This window comes from Polypterus senegalus, chromosome 13, assembly GCF_016835505.1.
Source record: "Polypterus senegalus isolate Bchr_013 chromosome 13, ASM1683550v1, whole genome shotgun sequence".
Taxonomy (NCBI): domain Eukaryota; kingdom Metazoa; phylum Chordata; class Cladistia; order Polypteriformes; family Polypteridae; genus Polypterus; species Polypterus senegalus.
The window spans coordinates 127,131,019-127,141,479 of NC_053166.1; the positions used below are offsets into that span (position 1 = coordinate 127,131,019).

The 10,461-nt window shown below is 36.2% G+C and overlaps 1 protein-coding gene across 2 annotated transcripts in view; it reads left to right on the plus strand.

Annotated features, from left to right (window-relative positions):
- rogdi (rogdi atypical leucine zipper) overlaps positions 1–9,848 on the plus strand; it is a 38,717-nt gene extending 28,869 nt beyond the window's left edge. The window contains exons 6-11 of one of the 2 annotated variants that reach the window (XM_039774452.1): positions 1,486–1,581; positions 3,202–3,300; positions 3,386–3,499; positions 3,928–3,977; positions 5,182–5,308; positions 9,119–9,848. In XM_039774452.1, coding sequence (XP_039630386.1) covers positions 1,486–1,581; positions 3,202–3,300; positions 3,386–3,499; positions 3,928–3,977; positions 5,182–5,308; positions 9,119–9,160 — 528 coding nt within the window. In that variant the 3' untranslated portion in view covers positions 9,161–9,848. The remainder of the gene's footprint in view (positions 1–1,485; positions 1,582–3,201; positions 3,301–3,385; positions 3,500–3,927; positions 3,978–5,181; positions 5,309–9,118) is intronic. The other variant, XM_039774453.1, reaches the window with a different exon arrangement.
- The last annotated feature ends 613 nt before the right edge of the window (positions 9,849–10,461 follow it).

The following is a 10,461-nucleotide window of genomic DNA, read 5'->3' on the forward strand; positions in this document are numbered from 1 at the left end:
ATTTTTTGCATCCATACCTACACAAATATTGTAGTCTTTCAAGTTAAAGTTTTGGCTGGCTATGAATGGTGGCAGAGATATCTGTTACGGAGTCAGTGAGTAGATATTTTGGAGAGGCAATTTCTACCGCCATAACATAATTTACCAAGCTCACCTGCACCATCACCAAGTGTTTTGGCTTGCAGTTTGTAGTAGATCAGAAAAACCACTCTGCACTTCCTAGGAATTGCTGATGCATACACTGTTGCAAAGTATTGCTTATTGCCAAATCTAGGCACGTACAGTAACTGACATTCCTGTGTAAGGGTCACATTGACTCTCCTACACCACAAATAATCGAAGACACCCTCTTGGTGTTTCCCCCAGCAGCATAAACAAGCTATGAAAGATTAGCCTTCACCACAGATAGAGGAGACACTAAAAGTTAAATTTTGACAGTAGAAAGTAACAAAGAAAGACACCAGAACATCCCTAAATTCAGAGAAGATAAATCTCTTTTGAAAGAGAGATTTGGAGCTTCTTGCACCTCTTTCAAGGCAGTTTTTCAATTGACAAAGCAGAGAAGCTTTAATAATGACGGCCGTGGATGGGCAGATCATAATAAAATGTGTACAGTAGATCCTGTAGCACCTCTCAATTGGCAGTACAGAGTTAAGCAAGGATAGGAATGAGACTGGCTAAAGCTTTTCCAGGACAGTTGTAGTGTTTCTGTTCTCAGCATTTTCTGTATGTCATCGGAGGTGAGCATTATTTTTATGATTCATGTCTTCTAGTTCTGGATAATTCAAGGTGAAGTAATCTGCTTATCATGAATGCTGACCAAATGATTAGGTCTGTTTTTGAAGTTCCAACTATATTAATCATTTTCTTGGCTTTACTTACTTTACTATCAATCTGGAGAGTACTGAGCCGCAAACTACTTCAAATTATCAAGGAAAGCATTCATGTTTGCTGTACTAGTGTGTTCTGGCTTGGTCACTTCTCTATACAGCTGCTTCTTTCCAGGACTGGAGACTTATGAGTAGAATCCTTGATTTAAACCCCATCCTTGGATCCCATATGATAAGTGGGTGAATGATTTATTTATATTTTTAAGGCAATTTAGGAAGGGAGAGACTCCAAAACTGAGAAGGTCAGTGAACCTGGAGAACTACCTCATCTCATGTCTTTCAGCCAACAGAGGGCATTCAGTATTGACAAAGTGTCTTTTCATTGTGAATGGTTGAAATTGCTTCAGTCCCTTTCTTAACAGCATCTGCAAGCATTTGATTCAGTCTTGTAAACTCTGGTTTCCTCTTATTTCACTTATTTTGCAATTGCAGATTTACTATACAATTCTAATTAAGATCTCAAAATTGCACCATAGACCTTACTGTTTCTAAGACAATACACTATATGTACAGTATAAGCACCAATCAGAAAGACTGGAGGTGCTCAGTAGTTTTTTCCATTTCTTGGTAAAATTAACCTATTTTTATGTTACAGATTCAGGACGCAAGAAACCACGTCAATCAAGCTCTACAGTTGTTAAGCAGCAGAGACGACAGTTACCATTTTAAAACTGGTGCTGAGGTCAATAAGGTGGGTGGCAGTATATTATATTTCCTAATCCCCTACCCAGTTTTTTGCTTTTAAACTACAGGTGAAGTTCACAGTTCCTTATATTATAAATGTAGTAAATGACAGGTTTGAGAGTTTTATATGAAAAGTCTTTCTCTAATAAAAGTGCAGTGTTATATAGTATCTTTTTTCCTTTATCAAATTGAGTAAAGTCTTTGAAGTCTGCTTTTCATCTGCAAACATTTTGGTAAATTATTTGGCTTTCCTCAGCATTAAGGAATTGTCCAGTTTTTGTGAAGAAATCAGTCCTGAATTTTATAGCCTTAATCCACATTTACATGCTGTGTTGTACACCATATGGGATAGAAACATGTTTTAGACTTGAGGTATAATTCTAGTGCAAACTAGTTAAAGCTTCATTATATAATGAAAACATTATGCAGCAAGAAGTGAACTTTAGCGTACAATTTCAGATATATATCTAAAAATTCTTTTCAATCCTGTACCTCAACAGGTATATTCTGTACTAGGCTGACCCGCCTTTTAAGGCAACCGACTTTTAAGTTGACCACTTCTTAAGGCAATTCAATATGTAGATCAATTTAATATTTTATACAAACTCATTAATTTGGTTATATTGCATTTGAGCGGTATTACTTTAATACTCGTAGTTTCTGTTATTTTTGTGATGAAATGTAAACTTTTCTTCTATATTGAGGTCGCCCTTTTGAACCTCCCTGATATTTACTACGCGGTGAGGCATTTGTACTCCATCAACATTAATTATTTCCAGAGACATAATTTTGTCTATTTTTCCAGCGCATCGCGCACAAAAGCAAGGGAACGATGGGAGCACCAGAACTCTGCTCACATCATGTCGCCTACCACAAGCTGCAAGTAGTAAGTCTGTGATAAGCGGAATACCGCTACGCTTTCCACTCACGGGACAGAAGGACAATCCCGACCGCTTTTATATAGTAAGAAAGAAGAAGAAGATATTGCACAGTCTGGAGTAGAAAATCATCTTTTACCTGGAAAAACGAAACTACAAATCCCATCGTGCATTGCAAAATGAACGGGCGTGTGAAACTCAGCGCCTGCATAGCACTTGCGGGACAGAAGGACAATCCCGACCGCTTTTATATAGAAGGATTTATAGTTACAACTATTTGCAGTTCCAGTGTTTACAAAAGTGAGGTATGTAAGAAAGTAAAGAACAATTTATTGACACTGCATTAATAATGATGACTGTTTCAGTTGCAATTTGTGGAAGGCAGAAATTTTTCCTAAAAGTGAGAGGACTCTGGACAAATACACTCTTAGACTAAGCTGGCAGTATAGCTGGTCATATCAATGGATAATGAGGGAAAAGAAAAAAAATATGATTATGGATTTCCAAGTTGTTCTGTGTATACTTGTGTCTTGTATTCCACAAAATTAATAAAGTAAAAAACAAAAAGAGCTTATACTCCATCACATTTAAATACAGTATTGGTGTGTTTTTTTGTGTTTCGGTACAGCATAAGTAAATTACTAGTTTTACTATTTCGTTTTCATAAGCAACCATTGCGAGAATATAGCTAATCTTGCCACTGTTTCAGGTTGCAGGAAATTTAATTCAATTGGTTTCTTACATTTCAGCTAATGGATGCAGTTATGCTGCAGCTAACAAGAGCCCGCAATCGTCTTACTACTCCAGCCAGCCTAACCCTGCCCGAAGTGGCCTCCAGTAGCCTAACGGTATGTCTTGACACTAGTGGGAAAATCTCGGGTGAAACTGTACACAAGTAAATAGAGCCTGCTTCTGATTTTTGCTTTCTTTCAGAGAATGTTTACTCCCCCACTCCCTGGAGATATACTTGTAAATTTTTACATTAACCTCAGTAAACTCTGCCTCATTGTCTATCAGCTTCATGTTCTACAGCCAAATTCAAACAAGGTAAGAGCAGAGTGCATATAAATGAATACCTTTTATTCTGAAAACGTCTGAATGTAATTGATTCAGTGTCAGGTAATATGCTATATTAACGAAGCTCATGATTTTCAAATTGTTTATTGCACAAAATAAATAAATTTGAAGAAATTAGTTATACACACACAGTAAATATTTTTGTAACTCTTAATGTTTCACTCTTTTTACATCTTAGTTTTATAATGTAACTTCACAGTAATTGGATTCTGAAAATTTTCAAATGGTTAGTGTAGTTGAAATGAACTTTTGCTTGGTAAAATAATTTTTAGGAACTAGTGCAGTGTTCTTTAAAGTAAGATGATGTCTAGTTAAAAACAGATTTATGAAAACCTTTTTTTAATATTCAGTGTGGTAGACTTGAAATTCCAAATCTTTATAAGATTTTCTTTTTGTAGAACTTCAAACCTGGAGGGAGTTCAGTTCTGCACAATCCTGGCACAATGTTGTAAGTAGTCTTAAAATGCACTGTTTATAATGATGATAATAATTATTTACATTTATATAGCACTTTTCTCAGTACTCAACAACTACCACTCCTGGATGATGCAACGGCAGCCATTTTGCTCTAGTACACGTACTACACATTAACTGTTTGGTGGTCATGTGGTGAGAAATAGTTAGCCAATTAGAGACAGGGAGTGATTAGTGGGGCAGAATGACTAAGCCATAGTGGGCAATTTAGCGAGGGCATTGGGATATACCCTACTCTTTATGAAGGATGCCCAGGGATCTTTTATGACCACAGAGAGTCAGGACCTTGATTTTATTTCTCTTCCAAAGGAGAGCTCCGTTTATATACCACAGTGTCCCCAGTTTCACTGCACTAGGACATTGGGAATCATAGAGTAAAGGGTAAGTGCCCCCTGCTGGCCTCATCAACACCTCTTCCAGGTTGCAACCCAAGCTTTTCCTGGTTGTTCTCCCACCCAAGTGCAGGCTGGGCCTGAATGTCCTCAGCTTCAGGTGGAGAACCTGTTCTGAAACGCTTGTGGTATGTATATTCTCTTAAACCCAGATACTGATGAATTAGTATTCAACCACTTCTGAGTATTTATACAAAATAGGGATCTTTTGACTTTATAATTTAATATGTCAGCATATGCTATATTGTATGTGTATAGATTTGTAGTAGGTTCCAGGCAGGAAGGGGTGGAACTTGATAAAGGAAATGGGTCTGTTGAAGTAAGACTTGAGAGGTTTGGTGGGACCAGTGCTTATTGTACTGGAAGAAGAGAAGTCACACTGGAAGGGAGTATGAGAGAAAGAGAGTGCTTTAGGATGAGTCAAAGGCAGGCAAGTAAGTGGAAGAGTAGAAACCAAAACTTGTAAGGTAGGCCCATAGAGCCAGCAGAATTGTTGTTTTCCTTTATGCTTTAGTACTTTTCAGTCAGTGTTTTTATGCAGTCCCTCAGGTTCTGTTTAAACTTAAACATGTTTTACAATACATTTTTTTTCTTGTTGAAAAAGACTGTTGCAAAGGCCCCATCCTATCAAAGAGTGTCTGTGTACATTGTGTATATATATATTTTGTATAGTTTAAAATGTAGGTTTTACATTTTGTATGAGTTTTGACTTTTTCTGGATGTTTACTTTAGCTTTCAATAGCCTTATTGACTTTCATTCTGTCTGTCTGTCTGTCTTTTAAACAGTGAATTCAATAACCTGAAATTTGAAGTTAGCCATGTCCATAAAGTGGAGTGTGTAGTTCCTTGGCTAAATGACACTCTTGTATTCTTCACAATTTCCCTTCAGTTATGTCAGCAGCTGAAAGATAAGGTGGGTGTTCCCTAACGGGTACTTCACTAAATGGGATCTGTTTTCCTTCACTCCTTCTTTTAGCACTCAATTTGGAAACCAGTCAGAATCTTAGAAGACAAGCAAGTCCAAGTTCTATTGATGGTTCATGTTGTTTTAGTTCAGCTGCTTAATACGATCGCTTGACAGGCAAAAGGTCTGTGGTGATAATGTAAAAGAGCTTTTGGAAAGGCAAGCAATAAAACACAGCTGAAAGCATTTGGTACATTTCTTCACGTAGGATAGATAAGTGGAGTGCATTGTTGCCAGGAAAGGAACTTTACCGTTGTTATGGAGGTGTACAGATTTCAGTTTGTGTTGTATTAAACACTCATTGTTTCATATTTTTAGAAAGAAAATATTGAATTAATTTAACCAGACTGAATGCTGGAATATGTTAGTTTTTTTTCTGAGCAGAAGCTCCTGAGACATTTACTATTTACTTTTAAATAGAATAATGTACTTACCTAATAAACCATTTTAAAAAAATAAATAATTTGTGTCTCTAGAATACCCACACAAGTAGTTGCTTTTCATTAAGGAATTTCGTTACTTTGTTGTAATGAAAATTTCGTTGTAAAGATATTCTTTGTATTTTTATGGTCCCGACAGTTTCCCCATATGACACGAGTCTATAGAAATCTCGTTACTACAAAATACATTCAGCAGATACTTTCATTAGAACAAAGTGCCCAAAAGACCTTGAAATGCCTGAATGAATCATCCACAGAGCAGTTAGTTCTGTGGTCGCAGCTCAGTTGTGCACAACAATCCCGAAACAGAAACATTGTAAAAAAAAATATAAATTCTTTCTTCGAAATTTGCTCGTACTGTTTTTTTTTTTTGTGCGGTTTTTGTTTTTGGGGGTTTCCAGTTATACCTTTTGTTTATTGCTTGTCAACATTTGAAAAACATCCATTGGAATTTAACTCATTGTCACCCTCCTATAGAAACGGCAGACATGAAAAATCAATAACAGTTCATATTAGAAAAAAAAACTTTAAAATTTTTGCAGCTCTTCATTGTGGCAAAAAGAAAAAAGACGTTGCCAGTGAATTCGGAATTTCGCCATCGACACTTGCAGCTTTCTTGAAAGACCGAGCAAAAAAAGAAGAAAAATCTCGGGTTGCAAATGTATGTAAACTGCTGCATTTAAATAATGTCAAAAAAGCAGTTTTTATCTGGTTCAGTGATGCTTCTTCAAGAAACATTCCTATTGCGGCACTCATTCAAGAAAATGTGAGGTTTCTAAACTCTCTTGGGACCTCCCCCAACTAGTCAGCACGCTCAAGAGCGTCCCGAAGTGCGATCACCGCGTCTGTGGAAGACTGTTTATGTTGCTGGGGCAACAGCAGGCTAACAAGTCTGCTGCGTCTCTCCGCCAAAGCAAACTCGATGGGTGATGCAAGGAAAGGCTGTTCCTGTTTCAAGCTGAATAAAGCTGGTTTTGCTAAAGTACTGAGACTCAGCCTTGTGTTTTGGGGTGTAAGACAGGGACTTGTAGCGTGACCCTGATCTTTTAGGATTTGCTTCTATGGCACCTCACTGCACCACTGTTAGCCTGCTGTTGCCCTGTCTCAGCAATAGACAAACAACAGGCGCGGCAATTACACTTCGGGACGCACTTCAGCGTAATGTTCCTGTTGGGTGGGGGGATCCCAAAAGAGTTGAGAAAAAGCACAATATCAAGAAGAAAAGGATGATTCAGCTCCTGATTGATAACTGTGCTGTCCTCAACAAAATATTTTTTAGGTCCCTGGAAGCTTGTTGTAACTGAATTTTACCTGTATATAATTTAATATAAAGTCATTTGATAAAATCCTGGATGATCAGATGTTTAAATGTGAGCATTGTGGGTTAGAATATGGTCATTCGTTGGCAGATTTAGCTTTTAAGAGAGAGAGATTCAGTTCACTAACAGGAGCTCCATATCAAGGTTGAGAACACACCACACTACAAAGTAAATTACTTTATTTTTGTTTTTTCGCCTTTTCAAATCTAGCACACATGTCCTTTGTCGTTGGTAAGCATTTAGCATTACTTTTTTTTCCCATCAGTCTCCAGGTGCTTGTAAATCTGTTGTCTCTGGCTGAGTGCCCTTTTATTTTCTAAAACTGCTATGTATCTTTTTCCCTACTGTAGCATGAGCATTTCAACAGAGCAAATAACAGATTACAAGAGAGAGTGCACAGGAGGTCAGATATGTTTGGAGAAGGTGGCCAGTTGAAATAGGAGACAAAAGTGTCACCCTTGGTTACAACTAGGCATGTCACAATGCCTGACCTTTTGTGTACAAGTATTCCAGGGAAATTTTACAATCTTCGATACCTTCCAATACCATAGCAAGATCAGAAATGCCTTTCAATGGCTTTCTTTTAAAGTACCACAGTTATTCAATATTGTGCCTTTTTCTGTAATACAATATAAAATATATAAATACTAACAGCAACAACAGCTTTAAAAATACTGGTATATTTATCAGGGGTTGGACTTTTAATGTGTGTCAGAGATGAGGATCCCCCAGAGCAACAACAAGCCAGTCTCAAGCTGAATTTGGCATTAGGTTTATAAAGAATGACTGCCTGATTTATCTCAGCATGTGCACATTTTACATTTATTTTCTGACATTTCCTCTCCAATAACTGAAAAATACTGCTTAAAATCCATACTAAATATACAAATGCAAACATTATTATATTCATAATGTTGACTGAGTGGGTTTCCAGATGATTCAGGATATTTCCATTTAAACAAACTTTTTAAAGCTCTTTTTGTAACAACATACTTTTAAAGTTTTATTTATCCGTGAACCAATCTGTTGAGTTTGTAACATTTGCTATTGTAAGATTTTATTTGCCTCATTAGCTAGTTAAACATGATTACTAACAAGTATTGTTTAACAGATAAGTTGAATTAAACTCCTAGGGCTTTATTTTCCTTTCAAAATCTATCCTTTTATTGTTTTCATTTATCCCAACTTTAAAGTTTCCTGGTAAAAATCATACTTTTCAGTTTTGCACGAACCCCGTTTTTCAGAACTCCTATTAAACACATTTGTTCTGTTGAATTTAAGGTGCCTTACATGAGTGATCAAACCTTATTTCTTATGCAGGTGTACAAATCGAGAATTTGAAAATTACTTTTGTTCCAAAAATGTCTGTGAGACAGCATTACATTCTACAATGTAGCATTCAAATATAAATTGTGTGCTTTCACTTATGGAATATACTAATGAACATTAGTTTGCCTTCAAAAGACAAAGGAATGGCACCAGTTCTGTGTTTGCAGATTTGTACTAAGCAGTGATTGTTTGTTTCTATTAATGCAGTACATTAATATGGAGATGTCCATTGTCCTTTGAAGCATTGAAACGCTAAGCAAATTATTTTTTGGTATTAACACATGGAGCTGCTCATGTCATCACTGGTGTAGAAAAGACAGATAGCCGCCTTGTTTAAATCTTGCCTCAATGTTTACTTGCTACAAATGTTGTTAGCATTGCCAGTCCTCCCATATCCCACAGACTATATCTATAATTGTGGACGTGATTTAGGTCGAATCCCTCCTAACCCCCGTCCCCTTATGACCCTGAGCTGTATACACTGCTTATAAAAAGGACAGATGCTTGGACTGACGGACATCTGTAAAAGCACAAATTATAAAAAGAGTATGAATCTGAAGAATCTGTTCATTTATCGGAATGGACTTTTTAAGTGGTAACTTATCAGTATGTTTGATTTACTTTCAATCGATTTTTTGTCCAATTGATTGTTTTGTTTTGTTTCTTTTTAGATTTCTGTCTTTTCCAGCTATTGGAACTACAGACCTTACTAATTTTTATTTTGTGAAATTCAGCTCACTGGTTTGTTACGTAAAGTGGCATTTTTGTTGATTTCCCAATCTCTATCACCTATGGGCATTTTCTGACATTTGGAGAGGAAGCACTGCATATATCGGAGAACACTACTTGGGACCATTTGTTACCGGGATACTTGTTTTTGGTTCATTTTAACTTTAAAGCTGACAGAATTTTGTTCTTGTGCTTGCTTAAAGAGTGTATACAATGAAAGAGAGCTTTGCCTGTTCTGTCAAACGCAGTTTAGTATCGTTTATAAAGCCAGACAGAGCTGTGGGACACACATCATATTGTCATTTAAAATCTGAACTTTATATAATATGATAAAACATTTTGTGCCCCCACCATCCCCCCCATGTATACAGTTCCAGAAAGCACATAAAGAACATTAAGCATGAATTATTCTTTTTTTAAATGCATTAATATTTCTCTTTTATTCATCTGGGAACATATTTAGCCAGTGTTTAACTCATGAACAATTTAGTATTTGAGTCTTTTGTTATTTATTTGGTGAAAAATGTGAATGCAATATTCCTTTTTGGAAGTTACTAGTACGTGTAATGTATAATCTCTTCTTTTTGGCATTAAATATTTCTCATGAATGTGCTTAAACAGTTTAGTGATGACCAAAATAATGTGCAATAATAATAAAAAATATGAAATGTTTCTTTTTTTTTTTAAAACTTGTTGTTTTTTCATTCAGGTAAGGATATTCAGTGCAGAATTTTTCCATATTTTAAAATGATTTTGTTTCCCCTTTTGCTTTCCTTTTTTTTTTAAATCCAATGTTACCAAGCACTTGAGTTCTAAGGATTACTTACCCAATGTGCTTTGCAGTGGTTGCCAAGAAAAACTTGTTGTGATGTTTTCATGCAGAATGGAAAGAAAAAAGTTAATCATGTAATAGCCAATAGTGACCAGTATTGATTATTATGTGAAAATGCCCTTGGGAAAAGACAACAATGTCAAATGTCCGTTACTGTATCTGTCATGTGCACAAAACTTGCAAATGACATGTTTTTTTTTTTTTGCTAAACGATTGTTAAATTTGTACATCCGAATAAACACACATCATAAACAGGAAACTAAAGCCTCATGGGAGACACTTTTTGAATTCAAGACAGGACTCTTGACCAATGAATGAGGGGGAGAGGCGGGTCTTCAACATCATTGGTCACTATTGGCTTTTATTATATCATTTTTTTCTGTCCATTCTGCATAAAAAGTTGAGATAAATTTGTTTTTTCTTGTCCATCCATCACTAAAAACTACATGGAGT